Raw genomic sequence first — 19,928 nt, 5'->3', positions numbered from 1 at the left:
CGCCACCACCGCCCGGCTCAAAAGAAATATTTTTAAAATTGATTTAAATTAGAACGATAACTGTGAGCAAGTATATAAGGGAACTTTTAAATTTCCAGGAAGAAAAAGGAAATCGAATTAAAAACTTGATAAATCCAGCACAGGATTGAGAAACAATAAATACAGTAACAAGTGTAATTAATCCTAAGAATGTATGTTGGAAGCAAGCCAAAATATAATTTTTCACAATAGATGTGAATTTTTAAATCTCCTATCAAATGGCAAAATCAGAAGTTCATTTTAAGACATTTATAAGAAATACTAGTAAAGTCAAACAGTAGAGCTGGTGGGAGCAGACTCAATCTGGTGATTTGGTAATTTGGTGTTTGGTAAAATTTAGAATAGCAAACTTAGGGATGTTGCTCAGTGGTAGAGTGCTTACCCAGCATGCATCAGGCCCTAAGTTTGATCCCCAGCAGAAGGGAGTCTAAAGGGGGCAAGCCCGCCCACACTTTAAACCATCAGGAGGCTGAGACGGGAGGACATTAATTCAAGGACAGTCTGAACTGTATAGCAAGATTCTGTCTCAGTTACTAGTATTTAAATAGCCCTGCATTCAATCCTCAATACCATGTGAACCCTACATAGTATAATACATGCTTTTAATCCCAGTGCTCTAGAAGCAAAGGCTGGAAGATCATAAATTCTAGTGACTGTCAACTGCATATCATGTTGGAGGCTAGCCTGGGCTGCCCGACACACCATTAAAACAAAAACAAACACTTAATGGGGATATCATTAACGTGGTAAGGAATGCTATGTATTTTTTTTTCTAAAAAGAGTGGAAAACAAAATACTTATATCTAAGTTTTAAACCCCTCCAAAAAGAAGGACTATTTTTGCAATACTGGGAATTGAACCCAGAACCTTGAATATGCTAGGCAAGTACTCTGCTGCCAAGCTATGCCTCTAGTCCAAGAAATAATTATTAACAGGAAAAGCAAAAGTACTAATAACCAAATGGAAGGTGTTCTACAAGATGTCTTTTCCTGAAGCCCCCAGTTACTCTTGAATACATTAGATTGAAGCTACTTCACCAATTCGAGAGTGTTGGCTTCAAATCTTGTCTTGAAGGAGATTGAGAAGTAGCTTAAAGAAGGGGAACAGTCAGAAAATCAGTGACACCTCTGCCCTTAAGGTGAAGGAGGCCCTGGGATCTATGAGCCGCCTGAGTGGTAGACACAAGGAAGGGCACGGACGGGCACATCCTGACTCAGACACAAAGGCCAGCTTCATCATCACACCACCACCATGGCTGACTCAGCCCCACTGGCTTTGGTGGCTGGTAAAATGGAATCCTCAGTTGGCCTTCTTTTAAGATAAATTAGAAATCACTGGGTCTGGTGATGAAGTTCCCGCTTCTTCTGCTTCGGCCAGGTAAAGCTAAGTTGTGAAGAACTCCCTTTGGCCACTTTGGAAAATCAAGATGAAATATGGTTGGAACCTAGACCGAAACATTCACAAACAGCATTAGATTTAATTGTTCTTAAGTGTGTATGACCAATCCTGTTTTCCTAAGCCTGGGGAAATAGGACTTGGGGATATGCTGTGGCTTTAGGGAATTGCATACAACTGCGCATGACCAAGCTAATATGCTAATTAGATTTGGAGTAAGTTTGGGCTTCAGGATAAAATAAGAACTGTAAATTCTAAAGACTGCTTAGCAAAAGCTCTCATTTTACTTCTAAATATACTTAGGAATTATTCTGTTGAAAATTCACATTGAGAGTTTCTCTTAAGGGAACTAGAAAAAATAGAGTGCCAGTACCTGAGCGTGCCAGGGGTTGACCAGTAGTTGGTATTGTAGACCTAATAATCTTCATCAGTTCTCGTGGATAGTTCTTGAGATTCTGAATGAGATTTGTTTTAATATTCAAAATTTTGCATTTTATGCAATCAGAAATAATTTTTAATTAACTATATATATTCAGAATGAGGGGGAGAGAAGCTAAACACAAGCCTATTTTTACGTAAAAATAATTTTAATTGAATTTTCTCCTTAAAAAAAACAGAGTCTTAAAGTCATTCGATGGTGTTGATAAAAATAACTGAACAAGTCAGGGAATGGTGGTGCACGCTTTTAATCCCAGCACTAAGGAGGCAGAGGCAGGCAGATCTCTGAGTCATGGCCAGCCTGGACTACAGAGCTAGTTCCAGGAGAGCTAGGGCTGCACAGAGAAACCCTGTCTCAAAAACAAAAACCAAAAGTCAATCAATCAGTGAATGAATAAGTAGTTTGTTTTCAGCTTCAGAAACTGTATTCAGGCCTTCCCACGGCCGTGGGACAATATGGCGCCGCAGAAAGACAAGAAGCCTAAGAAGTCGACCTGGAGGTTCCATTTGGACCTCACTCATCCGGTGGAAGATGGAATTTTTGATTCTGGAAACTTCGAACAGTTTCTCCGGGAGAAGGTTAAAGTCAATGGGAAAACTGGAAATCTTGGAAATGTTGTTCACATTGAACGCTTGAAGAATAAAATCACAGTTGTTTCTGAGAAACAGTTCTCTAAAAGGTATCTGAAATATCTTACCAAGAAATACCTTAAGAAGAATAATCTCCGTGACTGGCTTCGTGTGGTTGCATCTGACAAGGAGACCTATGAACTTCGCTATTTCCAGATTAGTCAGGATGAAGATGGCTCAGAGTCTGAAGATTAGATAACCTTTGTATGCTTTAAAGAAAAACTAAAATTGGACTTTTGGGCAAATAAAAACCATTGCACTCTTAAAAAAAAAGAAAGAAAGAAAGAAAGAAAGAAAGAAAGAAAGAAAGAAAGAAAGAAAGAAAACTGTATTCAGTTGCCAGTCTCTAATCTCATGTTAGTAAGCCTATAAAACTGAGTATTTTTGTTGTAGTTTTTCTTTTTCATATGTTTAGTTATCTGCAAATAGTTTTGGGAACTTCCCCAATCCTATTTATTTCTTTTTAAAATTGTGCTTATTTATTTTCTGTGAGTTCCTGTGCACGCACTCAGTCTGTGGTGGAGCCCTTGGGGCCCAGGAGAGGGCTTTGGAACTGGAGTTACAGGCAGTTGTGGGCTGTCAAGTGGATCCTGGGAACTGAACCTGCGTCCTTTGCAAGAGCATTCGTGCTCTTACCCATTGAGCCATCTCTCCAGCTCCCTAATTTTATTTCTTACAATATCAGTATGCATTAAATTAATGCTTTTGGAAGTGAGTTGATAGAAAATCAAATGGATCTTCCTTTAAAAAGCTACGGTGAATGGAAATGCCCACAGAATTAGAAAGGATTTCAATAATAAAAAGGCTGTTTACAATAGTTGAGTCTGTATACATACACAGAACATCGAAAATAAGGAAGCAGATGTTTGTCAGGGTACAAACGTTTGGAAATAACTTAATAACAGTATAATGGAAACTTTATGGCAATAGGAAAAAATTCTTTTAGTTTTTCAAGGCAAAGTTTTTTTGTGTAACAGTCCTGGCTGTTCTAGAATTTGCTTTGTAGACTAGGCTGGCCTTGAACTCAGAGAGATCCACTTGTCTCTGCCTCCTAAGAACTGGGATTAAAGGTGTGCACCACCACTGCCCGGCTTCTTTTATTTGTTTGTTTTCGGATTTTTTTTTTGGTTTGTTATTGTTTATGGCAATACAATTTAAAATCTAAGTAAAATGAATGGTTTTCTAATAAATTGCTAATTGTTAAAACTCTATCCAGAGACATTACAATTTCCAAGAGTTGAATAAAAAACTGGTTGCATATAAAGCATTGCATTTTATGAAATGTATCCTTAGTACCAAAACCTGATGACAAAGCATCCAGTGTCACCCCTGAGTGTACACTTTTTAAATTGTCTTGGGCAGTGCACAACTGCAATGCGTTCATGATGTCATCATGACGATGTCATCATGATGATGTCATGTCCAGGAGACACAGGTTTGCCCAATTTCCCCCAACCTCTGACTCCTGTGATCTCTCTGTCCCCTCTTTCATGATATCCCCTGAACTGTTGGGGGTGGGTGAGCTGATGTACATGTTCCATTTAGAGATGTCCACAGTTATTTAATCTCTACTGTACAGATACTTTTAAACAGAAAAGTATAATATATAATATATACACACACATATATATTCATCAGTACTGCTAAAAGCAAGTGGAAGTGTGTGTGCATGTGTGCACACACATATATACAAGTAACGAGCATAGTGGAGATGTTTTTATAGCAATGCCGCAGATTGTCAACATTGATTATCTCTAGGGGGATATGAATGTAAGACCTAATTTATTTCTACATTATACCTATCTACAGTTTAAAAGTTGAGTATGATCAAGGCATGGTCATTTGTACCTGTAATTCCTGATACTCAGGGTCTTGAAGTAGGAATATTGCAAATCAAGGCTACCTGGGGAACTTACCAAGACCTTGCCTGGGCATACAATAAAAAGCTGTGGGGGTGTAGGTCCGTGATAAAGCGCTTGCCTGGGTTCCGTCTCTAGTGCTGAAAGAAATTATTACAATGAGATGATTTCTCTTCTGTACTAAATATAATTATAGCTGAAAGTTTGTAGAGGTATTGTTTGGGGTATATCATCTAAGCAACTCTGATTTAAAAAAAAATCAATTTATCATATAACTACTGCTCAAAGATTATTCACGTGTCAAGAAAAGAATCCTGTGTGAAAACTAGTAAGGGAATAGCTAGTCCATCCTCTATGTTCTATGTTATTGCTTTATCTGTTGGAGACTCTATCTAGAAGCCAATCATGTTGTCCTTTGCTGAGCCAAGTAGGGCCTTGGAAGTTAAATTGGATGCCACAGTTTCTTTAGTACATATGGGTCCTGTGGTTTATCCCCTTGTTACCCACTGTATTTACTGCTTCCTGTGCACCCCCTTCCTGTAGTCTCACCACTCAACCCTAGAGCCACATCTCATCCTTTGGGGGAAGAAGAAGAAGTGAGGATGTCACTTAATATTGACCAATGATCTTGTTTCTGACAGAAACCTGGAGGGACAAGAGCAGTGTCAACAATGAATAGGCCACCTGTCACCACCAACTACAGATGACTTGCCGTTTCCTTTACAAAGGTAAAGAAATGTATTCTGTATCCCTAATCCTGACAGATGTTCTATACAGCACTTAATTTTTCTACTGTATCTTTATTTACCTACCTAGTTCATGATCTTTACCTTGGACTGTATCGAATTTCAAACACACAGGACATGGAACGATTTTAATGTCTGTGTGTGAAGGGACAAAGCATGGGAAGGAAGGAACATGCCATGAATCACGATGCTTGGCTAATTTTTAATCACCTTAGAATTCTCCTTAATTTAAACAAATACTCTACAGCAAAGTATTAAAAAGAATGCTGGATTCATTTGCAGTCATCTTTGGGTAAATCACCGGTGCTTCTCAGAATATCTTCCCTCCTTTCTTTTATAGAAATAGGATGGTTGCAATGTTGTCATCTTTGCTTATCTTGGCTCACACTTGCAAGTACACATTGTACCCAGGGCAGAAACGTAACAAGCCCAAGTGAGAGCAGGGAGTAAACCCACTGTGCCCAGTTTAAAAGTCCTTTGTAGTTTGCTATTGTGGCTTTTAGTGTTGTCATCTTGGGGGGTCTGGAATCTCCTGGAGACTGGCCTCTGGGCTGTCTGTGGGGGATTATCTTGATTGCAGTGACAGGTGGATAGACTGGCCACAGTGCATGAGAATTTTTGTGCTCCCTGAGCGATGATCCAGGACTGTATAAAGAGTGAACTGAAAACAGGCAAGTAAACCATTGCTTTCTCTGCTTGCTAGAGTCATAATGTGGATAGCTGCTTCAGGCTCCTGGGCGCTGATTTCTCCACAGTTATGAACTCTACTTTGAACTAAAATCAGACCTTTCTCCCTTAAGTGGCTTTGGTCATAATATTATATCACAGCAACAGGGAGAGAAAAAAATAACACCTTTGAACTCAGTTGACCCTTTAGTGGTGCTGAAGGGGGACTATCAATAAATATTGATCAGTGATTTTGTTTCTAACACTACCCCAGGGCGAGGAGCAGAAGCACTATCAGTGATGAATAAGGCACCCATCACTACCATGACCCTCCTTTATCTGTTTTGTGCTTCTCAAGAGGAATTGAAATGAATTGAGTAAGCTGGTGTAGTGTCCACCTCCTCTTCCCTGTTGTTGGTTGAGTCTGGAGTGACTTACAGAGTAATGAAATGTACTTTGAGACTCTCTGCTCCCTGCCCTTCATTCATGTCAGAGTCTATTTCCCAGAGGTTGTTTCTCAACTCCCTTCGGAGAGCCTGTTGAAGTGTTTCCATTTTCAAAGCCAAGGGTCTGAGAAGTGCAGCTCCTCATACAGCATTTATTGTTGAAGGAGATCCTTCTTCTCTTGGCTCTGGTGAGCCGACTGGAGGTCGGCTTTTTGTCCCAAGCTGATATTGCTAAGTCTTTCAAGCATTTTAATCTTCCTAGCATTTTATTCAGAACCCATTAAAGTACTATTCTAAGGAAACTAGGGGGGAAAAAAACAAATTCTTTAAACAATTAAAGCAGATGTTTTGTGAAACAGAGGTCTTTGTAGACTTCCAATTCTAATATTGACAGGTTGAATGGAGGCCATCTGAGAGTCAAGAGGATAAGATAGGAAGTGGAAGGAGGATTGTGGTAGCAGTGGACCTGGTGGGCCTCATCTAATTCCATATATTCATTCTCCTGAATGGTCTTAGTCATGGTTGGGCACCCTGTATCAAGGGTGAACTCAGTTATTTAGTTCAGGTATGGAGACATGACTGGGTAATTCTTTGGCACCACAAATACTGAACTTATTAAAAAGCCCAGGATTCAAAGGCTTGTAGCAAAGTCAGATCTGTCTCTCCCTGGGGTATTAAATGCCCTTCATGTAGTTTAAGCTCCTGAAGTATTCTTAGAGTCGATGGTAAGTAGCAAAGAGTTTCAAACTGGACAGTGAACAGAGAGTGAGAGACTGTGAAGCAGTCAGCCCACATGATCCGTCATCATCAAACCTCTCCCCTCAGGGCTCAGGGATCTGTATGAAAGAAGAGGAGACAGGCTGTAAGAGCCAGAGGCAGTGGATGACTCCAAGGAGATAGCATCTCCCGAACCCAACAGAACTAGAACACTAAGACTCTAAGAGATAGATTAGCAGAAGTATGGGAAACCCAAAAGAAAACACACAAAGAGCTAACACTAGTAATTTCAAACTGAAATTCAAATGAGGAGAGCCCTTATTTGGTCCCAACAGATTATCAAATATATCTAAAATACAGTGGTCATTTCTGACAGGCTCCCAATCGCTATAGGCAGAGTTAGGAGTGGGTATAGACTTCCTGGAAGGCGATTTACTAGTATATTGGTAAAAAGTTAATACTGCGGTATGACTTAGTCATTCCAGGATTGAATCCAAGGTAACAATGGTATTGAACAAAGATATAAGCACAGATAGTTACTATATTATTTGTGGAAGCAGAATTTTTGAGCCACCTCAATAATTCATCAGTATTAGCATTATTAACTAAAGTACTGACACACAATTAGATTCACACAGTGATGTCTCCTTGCTTCTAAAAGAAAATATTCTTTTCCCAGGGAGGATTTTTTTCTTTTTATCACAAAAGGTACATACACTTATAACATCACCAAGATGAATATTACCATTTTCCATATCACAATGCACACGTCAAAAGGCCGAGACAACTGTGCTAACACAGGAATCATGAAGCTGCTTCGGAAAGTAATATTAAGAGTGGAGTTTTGTGTGCATTCTGATTCATAATTTTGGTACTTTCCAGATATTTATACAGTGAGCTCTTACAACCTGAAGCAAAATAAATTTTAAATAGCTTTTAACAAGAAATCTATCCACATGAAAAGGCTTTAGGTTTCTATAACGTCATTCTTCAGACTTACAGAGTAAAGTATACTCTCAATAAATACTCTTGGATTTTCTTTTTTCTTTTTCCTTTGTCTTTCTTTGAAACAACGGCAGTAACAACAGCGAAAGCAATGTGCAAAATATATCTTTTTCTTTAGCAGCATTACTATGTTACGTTGAAAGAGTGGTATTCAGATTTCAAAGGGAAATACTTCTCCTTTGCAGATGTCGTCAACTGGTGAAAATGGAGACACCATACCTGGAAAACAAAACGAAGAAAAAACCTACAAAAAGGTGAGCGTTTCACTTTCTTCAAAAAGTAGGAGCGATCTTCTGCTGTTTGCCAGGTTGTTGTTAGTCCTCTTCTTCCTCCAAAGCCATTATTATTACTTCCTCTTGCTGCTGTACCAAATTAGCAAAAACGTGGTGGCTTAACTGACAAAATGCATCACCGCATAGTTGTAAAGGTCAGATGTCTGATGGGGTCTCACTGGTGTCCACACAGCTGCGTTCCTTCCAGAGCTGGTAGGGGACAATCAAGTCCTTATTCTGTCTAGTTACTAGATGTACCCATTATCGCATCTTCTTCCATCTCAATGCCAGCAGTGGCCGGAGGAGTCTTTCTTGGGCTGTATCCTTCTGCTACTACACAGAACAGTGGATAGATAGCACCATGCCCTCTCAGATAATGCAAAAGACTTTCTTTATTTCAAAGTTAGCTGATCAACAACCTTAACATTCACTAGCCTAAACTCTTCATTGCCACGTAACATTCATAGGGTCCCAGGATTTGGGGGCTATCTTTGAGGGACATCTTTCTGCACACCCCCATTTGACCACTTGAACGTAAGGCTGGGGACACAGTTATTTTTCTGCCTCCTTTATTATTCATATGGAAGAAGACTCTCAGTCGCATGTGATGTCCCATGTCTAGCATGTGAGTCCTTTGACTCACTGCGGCACACTCAGTACTTTCTGTCACTAGGTTAGGAAAGAAGGTGTCAGTGTGTACTGCTGCCACTCCCTGAAGTTTTTGAATCCTCTAAGATTTTGTGTCTTCGCTCCGTTTCCCGCAGACCTCTTTTTACCAGGCTTCCAAGTGTATCTTACCACTCTTTGAATTTGATAAATTCTTGACTCTTATCAATCAAGCTATCATGACTGGGTAAATATGGCCCTAAGCACCACTCTCGCCCCTTGTAAGTCAACCTTACACTTAACAGCTTTTAAAAGTCCTTGCCCTCCTGCTCTCCTGGGATTAGGAGGTTTGTTTATTGAAGTGTTAGTGTATCCTATTTTTTTTTTTTGTTTCTGTGTGCTCTTCTTTGATGGACAGCTATTGTGTGTTGCAGTTAAGGACAGCTCCTTCTCCTGTCTACTGACAGGAACAAGAAAGACCCCCAAAGAAATCTGTGAAAATGTTTCAGTTGACTGACAAGGAGAAGTGAGACCTGAAAAACAACCCGGTAGCCTCCACTGAGGTGGTGCGAGCAGCTACTGTGGACTAGTGTTAACCAGTTGTCTTGGACTCTCTGCACAGGGCTCCAGATGAGGCGGGCGCAGCCAGCATCATGCGGCGTAATCATCCCCACCTGTTTTAAGGAACTCTCAGTGTTCGTGAACTCTATGCTCTTGGCGTCTTGATCATTTGCACGTGATTGTTGAGCTGGCTGCTTTTGGTTCTTCCAATTGCCCATTTCTCTAATGTATATTGTCAATTCTTGGCAAGCCCAGGAGGAAGTGAGCATAAAGCCATAAGGTTAATGTCTTCAACTAAGGGCTACAACAAGTCGGGTTTTAGCTGTGTAAAACAAACATGTTGCCCATTAAGGCAGGCATTAATGGCTGCCTCTCTGTGTTTACAGAGTCTAGGATTTCCACTCTCAGTTAATGTGCTGAATGTCTTCCGCTCGAGCTGTAAACACAAAAGCCTACAGGAGCCAGGCAGGAAACGGGTTTTGTTATAACTACGGGAACTATGGTCAGGGATCCATGCCTTCCTTCGGGGAGGGGTGGCGCTCAGCTGCCTCTAGCCGGAGCTGTGCATGAATGGCCACCCCGGCCTGTCGTGTACTCTGATTGAATTAATTAATTTATAGGGAAACAGAAATCCAAATCTTGATGTGAAATCTCCCAAGTTTTTAATCATCAACTAATTCAGAAGCTTGTTGTACAGTTCCCTCTGGGCACAACAACACACCCATGGAACCTCTCTCTTTCCTGCAACCTGTAGCCAGTTTGCAGTCTCTGGCACATTCTTGCTGTAAGAAAACGAAAGAGGAAAGAAAAGCATGCAAAAGAAATGCCTCTGAGAACTTGCCTCTGCTTCCCGATACTGTTCAGTTCACTGGGGAGAAAAATATCATCCCATGTGGAAAAAAAAAAACTAAATAATGATCCAAACCAGTATTGAGTATTAAATGCCAAGACAAGTAGCAGGCATTTTGTTTAATCATCCCAAGTTCCAAGGAGCTGGAAGGTCGTTGCTGTCTTCGAGGTTCTCCACAGCTTCTAAGCTGGGAGAGCATTTTGTTAGGGTAAAAATTTCCTAATGTCACAGGGAGTGGTGGCTCATGCCTTTAGTTAGTCCCAGCACTCCAGAGGCAGAGGCAGGCAGATTTATGTTTGAAGCCAGCTTGGTCTATAAAAGCAAATTCCAAGATAGCCAAGACTATACAGAGAAACCCTGTCTCAAAAGAGAGAGAGAGAGATTTCCTAATTTCTCTTGCCATCTGTCACTCCTTTAGTGGCTGTGCCTTCTAATTTGCTTCCTTATCTCTGTGATGGGCACCTGATGAGCATGGCACACAGCTGGGTGAGGGTGGATTGCTAGAGGGACAGGAAAGCTAACTTGAGCTCAGCCCAGTATTGGTATCTGGGACACACAGCAGGTAGTGTGGGCTTGACTCTGAGTCAGCCCTTGGTGCTGGTGTAAAAGGTTTGAACCTTATGTTCCAGGCCAGTGTTATACAGTAGAACTTTCTGGAACAGGAGAAGTGTTCAATAATCTGCACTAAGCCCGTGGCTGTAAGATTCGTGAGGTTGTCAGGTGGCAAGCATGTCTGAGGAACTACATTTTTATTGATGTAATTGTTAAATTGAATTTTAAAATCGATTTTTATTGACTTTGACAGTTTTATACATGTATCTAATGTATTTTGATTGTATTAACCCCTCCTCATTCTTTTTTCTTACCCGTTTCCTGCTCTATCTGGAACACTTCTTTCCAACATATCTTTTTCGTAATTTCATGTCTTTAAAAAAAATTAGCCTATTGTGTTAAATTAGGATTGCCTGTGTGCGCATGGTTGTCGGGTCATTTACTGCATCATGGGCAACTTCCCAGTGGCTACAGTATTGAAGAAAAGTCACTTCTCCCTCCCTTAGCCACCATTAGCTGCCAATAGCTAGCTGATCCTGCAGGGGTGAGAGTCTCAAGTGCCCTTCCCCCATAGGTGTTGTAGTGGTGACAGCTCTACATCCTTTTCCCTCCTCCCTGAGGGGTGTGTGTGTGTGTGATCTCTGTGTGTGTGTATAATCTCTCTGTGTGTGTGTGTGTCTGTGTGACATAGATATCCCATTTAGGATTGAGCAGGCAACCATCATTTATCCTCCATGCTTTGACAAGTTATGAGTCTCTGCAGTGATTACTGCCCGCCGTAAAAAGAAGCTTCTCTGACCAGGGTCGAGGGCAGCACTAATCTATGTGTATAAAGATAAATATTGAGAAGGCCATTTGACAGCTGGTTCCTTTAGCAGAACAACAGTAGAGATTCCCCTTGGGGCTTATGATCCTCTGGGCACGGGCCTTTGACCGCAATTCCAATACAGGAATTCTCCCCTGTGGAGCAGGCCCCAAAGCCAATCAGAATGGGCTTAGTTATCCCTGTAGGTCATGCCACTGCTGGAATCACTGGGCACATCTTGTCTGGCAGGTCAGTCTGCAGCGTGCAGAGTCCACCAATGGCTAAAACCATCGTGACTTGATGGCTTTTACACACTCGAAGGCTGAGGGACTCCGTTTTTAATCTGTGTTAGTAAGCTTGAAGCTTGAACAGGTTTGTGTTGGTTATAATGATGAATGGTGAGGTTGTAGTCACTAAGGCACTGTGACACTGTTGTGGGGAACAGTGGTAGGGTGTGATGACTGTACACACCTAGCAGAGGCACAGGGTGCCTGAGGTCAGGGGACTGTGGCACCAGTGGCTTTTCTATTCAAGAGGACAAGAATTGGGCACAAGCTAACATGGGAAAAGATGGACGAAAACATTTCCAAGAGAAGTTCTCTCGTGTAGTCAGGGCAAGCCTCAAATTCACAATTCTTCTGCCTCTGGCTCTTCAGGGCTCAGATTTCAGGTGAACTTGACCATCCTATCAAGAAGAGTAATTTTGAAAAGCATTGCAATAAAGAATTACCTGAAAGTTTGTGATCGGAATGACTGCCAAAATTTTCCTGCTACTAGGAGAGGATGTTGTGTTGCTTGGGGAATTTATGGCCAGATACGAGACTCAGAAGCAAGCAGAAGGCAAGGCATCTGTAGGGATGGTCAACACTTGATTTTGTTTTTTTCAAGTCAGGGTCTCATTATATAGCCTGGAACCCACTGGGTAGACCAGGCTAACCCTGAATTCACAGAGATCTGCCCGACTCTGCCTCCAGTTGCTGGAATTAAGGATGTGCACAACCATACCTGGCCTCTGTATTTTTCTATAAAGATATATATGTATTCATACATACACGCACTAAATATTAATGTATTATATATGCATGCATTCTGATACCTGAAGAGAACAGAAAAGGGTGTTTAATCACTTGGAACCGGTGTGATAGGCAGTTTTGACCCTCCCAATGTGGATGCTAAGAACCAAACCCAATTTCCCCTCAAGAGCAGCAAGTGCTCTTTAACCATTTAGCCATTTCTCCAGCCCCTAAGCCTCTGCATTTTAAATGTGATGAAACTGCTTAGTCCTTATTCCTCCCAAAGCAACAGATGTCAGGATGGCTGAGTGATGCATGCCAGATCACCTAGCAGTTCTTTCCCAAAGAGATGGCCACGCTTTGCTGATTTTGTGGTGTCCCACAGTTGGAATTGCTAGTGTCCCAGCCTGCGGGGCACATGCTGGTGCAGGAAGTGTTTGTTGTTTTCATTTGCCTTTCTGCCTCCATCACCTCACCTCTGGACCTTGTCCTTCCAGCCTACTTCTCCTTTCTAGGCCTGTCCACAGCACCCTTCCTCCCCGGGAGAGTCGGTTCTGGGGGCTACAGACTGCAGTGGAAACGGGCAAGGGAGGACTAAAGGTCCCCTGCTTTCCATCCATTGAGTCTCTAAGCAAATCTCACCTGGTCTGGTAGGAAACTGAGAGGCCCGGACACACATCGGGGAGGCCTTGACCTAAGCGCCCCTCTGCCTTTCATCCTCTCTTCTATTTTTTTTAAGACCTCGGTTTGGTTTCATTGCGAAGCATCAGCCAGTTTTCCTGTCGGTGGAGCAGGCAGTGATGAGGTGGGAGGAAATGATGCCTGGCCCTTACCACGTTTACAAGGACAGATGGCTTTTATTACTTTTGAAGCCTGAGTAAGGTAGTGGCCCGAAGACGCTTTGATGTCAATTGAAGCACTTGTTTCAGCCTAAGCGCCTTTATGTAGTCTCTGTGAAGACATCCATCCATCTCCCTCGGGAGAACGCTGGAGTGCGGATCCCAAATTGGGGGAAGACATATCTGTGTATATGTGTGTGTTCATGCATACGTAGCTTGGAATCATATGAATGTATTACCTATTCAAAAATTAAGTAAATCCTTTTCATCGTTTGGGTAGGGGAAAGAGCTGGGCTGTGTCTCGTGCCCTGGCCACTCTGTCCCTTGATTCTGGGAAGCCAACCCTACTTCCCTCAAACCAGCAAACTTATCCCCTGTCCAGACAGGGACTGCGCTCTTCAGCTTAGCCTAGACATCTATGTCTCTGTCTTGAGCAGTAGTCGCCATGAATAGGAACTCCCCTACTCTCCAGGAAGAGGGACCCTGTGGCATTTTGAGCAGTATTCATGTGCCATCATAATCCGTAAACCGCCTCCCACTTCTCAACCAGAAATTGTGTGGCATGGAAAACATTTAAGGCCTGGAGACATTTTAGGTTCTCACAGCTCCAGTGATAGTGCTCTTAGCTAAGTGGAGATAGGGGCCAAGGACACTGTGTCTTACAAGGCACAGGACAGGCTTGTCACAACAAGGTCTAAATGTCACTAGTACCGAAACTGAAAGTCCTTGAACACTAACCAAACTCAGCCTTTGAAGAAGAGGGAGGGTGTGAGTTCGTTCTTCTCTGCCTATGCCAGTCTGTAACCTTGGGCTCTTTTTTTTTTTTTTTTTTTACATTGATCTGTGTCTTCATTTTCCTCATTCATAAAATATAATGGATACATTCCCTTACACCCCAGTGCTGTAAGTATCAAATGAGTTAATAGATGTGAACACAACTGGCTAAAGTAAGATGCTAATGAGCAGAGTCCCAGTATTTGTTACTGAGAGAAAGATCACTCTGTGTTTCTCCACATTCATCTGTAGGAACAGCAAGATGGTCAGGTGGCTGACACCTCTGGACTAGAGTCATAGGAATGATATCTTCGCATCCTGAGGTCAGCTGCCGTCGACCTGGGCATGGGAGAGGGAATGGGGAATGTTGGAACTGGTTACTGTCCTTCCCCAATGCAGTGGCTCATGACATAAGAAGCAAAGATGAGCTTCTAATAGTGGGCTGCCCCTGGGATTTTAAAATTGAGCCACACGGAGGTGGAGAGTGTAATTAAATAATCATGTCAGATTTATAAGCATGTACAATGATAAACCATCATCTCCTTCCCCACGTAGTACATACCCGACTCCAGACATCTCAGCTTCTGGAATACATGTTTTAAAATATTCCTTTATTACTTTCTGCAAGATGTCACATATTATTGAGGAAATAAATCAGCAGCTTCAGAAAGAGCCCCCAGGGAGGCAAGCCATCTTGTCAATCTTGTCAGTGTCTTTCTCTAGATGGGTCATTGCAAGGTGGCCACTTTCTGCATCCACTGTGGAGGAGGCCTTGGGGTGGCCAACTGCTCTATCTCTACCTTTCAGCCACTAAATGTCTACCTTTTGATCCCCAATTCCTGTAGACATTAAATTTGTGTCCTTAAGACACCCCCTATAGGAAATGCTATTCTAAGCTCATAACCTATAATAGGACAACAGCCACTGCAATGCAGCTGTGTTTGATATTAGGATAGGACAGATTCTGGGGTGTTTCTGTTTGTGCAGCCAGACCCCAATGGGGCTGTTGTTCCCGCTCACAGTGATCAGTGCTGCCTTGTTTTCTAATGTAAGGACTAATTATAAGGTAGTAAGCTGCCTGCCTCCTGCACGGCATGGCCAGGGGTTCTCATTTGACCAGCAGTCATCCTTGTCCCAAGGCCCATGGCTGATCCACCTCTATCATGACCTCCCTTGCTTCGTCTGTTCCCTTGCAGATATTTTTTAAAAAGGAAAGTAATCACATATGAGAAATATCAAATACTAGAATTCTGGATTTTGCAAAAAAGAACACCAGTAACTTAAGTTTTCATATTATACGTACTTAATAAATACTCATAGGCTACTCACCATCATGTGTTTATTTGGAGTTTTGCTGTTATGTGGAGTGTTGGCTATTGAAATAATTTTTATCAAGTTCCATTTAGTTTATACCATCTAAAAATCCTGTTTATTTGATGAATGAAAATATATTATAGTCAAAAATAGTTTCAAATACCAAGCTAATGAGAGTACTAACATTAAGTGTTTACTGTATGCCAGATACAAGTCTCAGTAATTAAGAACCATTAATTTTATCTTCCTAAGAATCCAGTGAGGGCATCAGCAAGAGCTCAGTGGGTAAAGGCCCTTGCCATCAAGTCTGGGACATACATGGCAGAAGAGAACTAACTCCTGGACGTTCCCTTTGGCTGCCACGTATGTACTGTGGCACGTGTGTACACACACTGGCACACACTAAATACAATTTTAAAAGAACCCAGTGTGCCTACCTCTCTGTTTTCATGAGCTACAAATCCATGGACTCAGCCAGCCCAGAACTGAAAATATTTAGGGTAAAATATTTCATCTGTACTAAAAATATAGATATTTCCCCCTTGTCATTGTTCCCTGAATAGAACAGTGCTGTGACTGGCATAACGTTTACATGGTATTATATGTTTTCAGTAATGTGGAGAGGACTTAGAGTATAAAGAAGAAAGGCTTTGGGATATAGGTAACACTCAAATTTAACATCATTTTATATAAGAGACTTGACAGTACCTATAGATTTACATTTCTATAGGGGTCAGAACCAGTTCTCCTCCATGAAAGGGAACAACTGTCCTGTTATTCCCATTTTATGGATGAGAAAAAATTGGTATGGAGAGGTTAAATAACTTGTTTTCCAAGCACAGTACGTGGCAGAATAGGCTGGGCATCCAACCCTGACTGTGTCCAGAGTTTGCCATACTCCCTGCACACTGTCCCAGGGATGGTGCTGCCCATGATGTTAGGACGCCCATTCTCAGCCATGTGTGGTGGTAGATAGCTTACCTGGGAAGCTGCGGCAGGAAGAAAGCAAATTCAAATTTAACATGGTCCTTAGAGTGAGACCCTGTCTCAGGAGGAGGTGGGAGGATATATATGTATAGTCTTTCTGAATTATCCACTGTAATAACAAAACCAGGAACACAAACCTGGCGATTTTGGATTGGGAAAAAGACATTAATACTATTGAGCAATTATGAAACAGCATTTTCCCTGCTTCAATGTTCCAAAGCCAATTTTCCTAAACCAAAGTCTTACCTTAATACAGAATCCAAGCTATAGCCTGGAAGATACCTTTTTCTAGACAATAATTTCCCAGCAATTTTGAAATGAGAAAGGAATATATTTTCAGGATATTGTGCTGAGTCCTGAAGAGAAAAGGATTCCAAAGTGACTGATTACAAATGTTTTCTTGAGAGTGGAGATAGTGAGGGGAGGAAATTAGGAAGAAGCCACCTTGGAAAACCTAGTTAGCTGACAGTAAGGTAGGTTCTCAGGAGTCATGCTTCACTGTTAATCTGTTCATAGCTAACAAAGATCTGATAGAGAAAGCTTTGGGCAGGAGAATGACTGTTCCGACCAGTCCCCTGGGGGAATCAAGCTCTCCCAAATGAACACCTACCTACATTTTTTGGTGAGTGCGGCCCACCATCTGTTGGTTCTGGATCAGCGACTCATACTAGAAAAGGGAAGTGAACCTGCTTAGTCCTCTGTGGGTGAGTCATGGTCTTGGAGACATTCAGTACATCATCAAGAAGGGAAGGAAAGGGCTGGGTACTGGGCCACACATCTAGAATTCCCATTCTCAGAGGCAGATGGATCTCAGTGAGTTTGAGGCCAGTCTAGTCTACATAGTGAGTTCCAAGACAACCAGAGCTATATAGTAAGGTCCTGTCTCTGAAAAAAAAAAATTGGGGGAGGGAAAGAAGGAGGAAGGAAGGAAGGAGGGAGGAAGGAAGGAGGGAGGAGGGAGGGAGGGAGGGAAGGTGATGGGAGGAAAAGAGAAAAGTATCTTTCTATGGAGACCTGAAAATTCCTCATTTATCCCTTATTTTTTCTTGGCCCAACTCCAATATGTGAGTGCTCTCAGCCACACCCAGACACAATGTAGGTTCCATTCAAGGGAAATGCTGAAGCTTCTGTAGGGCGTTGTTGCCTTATTCCCTGTGGGCAGGGTGCGCTGATCTCACCCCCACCCCCGCCATGACTCCTGCTCATCAAGGAAGCTCAGCTGCCTTCTCGTGGAGCAGAGAATTGAAATATAAGTGGTCTGGGTAATCTCCTAATTCCCCTGAGATATGTTTTCATAGTGTGACCTTGTAATTTGTTGTGGGTGTGGTCTGGGCCTGGAATATGAAGTATGTTTGGTTAATCAGTTGACAAATATTTATTTAGCTTGGCTCGGTGCTGTGCCTTAAGGTAGAACAGAGGCCAAGAAAGTCAGAGTCGCCACCCTAAATAATGTTGTCATTGTCTTGATAAGAGACAGGCCAGAAAAAAAAAATAAGGTTAATAAAATAACAAGCTATTTTAATAATTACCAAGATCTGCTGAGAATGATGGAGGTCTGAGTGCTGCTGTCAATCAAGGCAAAGCATTCAGGGAACTCCTCTGAGGAGTGGACATGGGAGGATGTGGTCACAGATATCAGGATTCTGACGAGGCAGCAGAATGAAGCAGCTGAGAGAGGAGTGGAGGAAAGAGCCGTAAGCGTTCTTGTCAGAGAGAATGGCATTTGCCCGGCTCTGGAGGCAGGAAGCAGTTGGGTGGCTTCCAGGAACCCAGGAGAAGCCAGTGTGGTGGAGACTTCTGAGCAAGACCAAGTGGGCACACTAGGGAAGAGCAGCAGTTCCCCCCTGGAGCCAGTTTTGTCTGTGTGGGGTCAGCAGAGTTGTCACAGCTAGGGAGAGGGTTGCCACTAGCGTCTGATGAGTCCCAGGGTTTCTGGGACATATTGAAGTACACTGGACAATCCTTCCACACATTGGTCCCAAATGTCAACAGAGCTACATTGAGAAATAGATCATGGACTAGACTAAAACAGAACATTGGAGTAGGGGGGTAGATCTTGACTTGGGTGTGGGCTGAGAAAGTGATAGAAATAATTGATGATCCCATGATTCTAGCTCAAGTTCTTGGTAGAGATGGAGAAGGATGTCTAGGGACAGTGACATCTTCCAACTTGGACATGTTAGTTGGGTAATGCCAATGAGGTCTTGAAGAGAAGAACCAAGTAAGAGGTTGAAAATAGATTGGTAACCGACAAGACATGTATGGAGTTCAGCTTCAATTCATCAAATTGTAGATCTACAGGAATTGATACAACATGATTAAGAGAGGGTTTGTAGCTGAACAGTGGTGGCATATGCCTTTAATCCCAGCACTTAGAGGCAGAGGCAGAGGCAGACAGATATCTCTGAGTTCGAGACCAGCCTGGTCTACAGAGCGAGTTCCAGAACAGTCAGGGCTACACAGAGAAATGTTGTCTTTAAAATGAAAGGGGGAGGGGGGCTTTGTGACAGAAATGTTCTTATTTTGATATTACCTCTGAAGAACCCTCTCTACAGAGGTATGGAGACTAAGCATCTTTAAATACTGCAAAATTCTAAACTAAGAAATATTTGTATTAATCTTTTAGAATTTCATGCATGCATACAGTACATTTAGATAATATTCACCACCAAGCTCACAACCTTTTCAGTGTCTACCTAACACCACAAGTAGAAATTTCCACACATGACCTATGCAACCTGTTATAATCCAAGCATAGGCATGGTAAATAAATTGTATAAAATTACCTTAGGCAAATGAGTCTAATGTTTCAACTCAGTCTCATACCCATAATATCTAATCATATATGTGCAAATAGCCTATAATTCAAAAAATCCAGAATCTGAAACATGTCTGGTTCTAGGCAATTAGAATAAAGGATAATCAATTAAATCAAATAAACAAATCTGACCAATGTATACCTTACAACAGTGGTTTGTAACCTTTCTAATGCTGTGACCCTTCAATGCAGGTCCTCATGTTGTGGTGACTCCCAACCATAAAATTATATCTTTGTTACTTCATAGCTATAGTTTTACTACTATTATGAATCATAATGAAATATTTGATATGCAAGATCTCTGATATGTGACCCCAGTGAAAGGCTCTTTTGACCCCGAGGGGTCGCCACCCACAGATTGAGAACCACCATCCTACAATCTTCCATTGGCCTTTTCCTGACTACTAAAAGTATCCATAGTCCATACCATATGGGTCTTACATAGTCCATCCCAGTAGTGGTGTCAGGATCTAGCTCCTGCCAATTGTGCACAGTCATAGGGAGCAAGGTTCTTGACCAACATCTTGACATTCACTGAGTCAACACAGCACTTGTGTATAATGTTTAAGAGATGTATCACTTTTTCTTCTTTTTTT

General features: G+C 41.9%; 2 protein-coding genes across 4 annotated transcripts in view; both read left to right on the top strand.

The window, feature by feature from the left end:
• Positions 1-19,928, top strand: part of Pip5k1b (phosphatidylinositol-4-phosphate 5-kinase type 1 beta) — a 255,553-nt gene that overhangs the window by 105,584 nt on the left and 130,041 nt on the right. For all 3 annotated transcript variants that reach the window (XM_026781287.1, XM_026781285.1, XM_026781286.1), the window contains 2 exons: positions 5,003-5,089; positions 8,127-8,195. In XM_026781287.1, coding sequence (XP_026637088.1) covers positions 8,127-8,195 — 69 coding nt within the window. In that variant the 5' untranslated portion in view covers positions 5,003-5,089. The remainder of the gene's footprint in view (positions 1-5,002; positions 5,090-8,126; positions 8,196-19,928) is intronic.
• LOC101984375 (60S ribosomal protein L22-like 1) lies at positions 2,303-2,777 on the top strand. The gene has a single exon (XM_005352081.2). The coding sequence runs from the start codon at positions 2,329-2,331 to the stop codon at positions 2,695-2,697; it is 369 nt and encodes a 122-aa protein (XP_005352138.1). The 5' UTR covers positions 2,303-2,328; the 3' UTR covers positions 2,698-2,777.

This window comes from Microtus ochrogaster, chromosome 8 (genome assembly GCF_000317375.1).
Source record: "Microtus ochrogaster isolate Prairie Vole_2 chromosome 8, MicOch1.0, whole genome shotgun sequence".
Taxonomy (NCBI): domain Eukaryota; kingdom Metazoa; phylum Chordata; class Mammalia; order Rodentia; family Cricetidae; genus Microtus; species Microtus ochrogaster.
The sequence above is the reverse complement of the archived record's forward strand: the minus strand, read 5'-3'. Positions and strand labels throughout refer to the sequence as shown.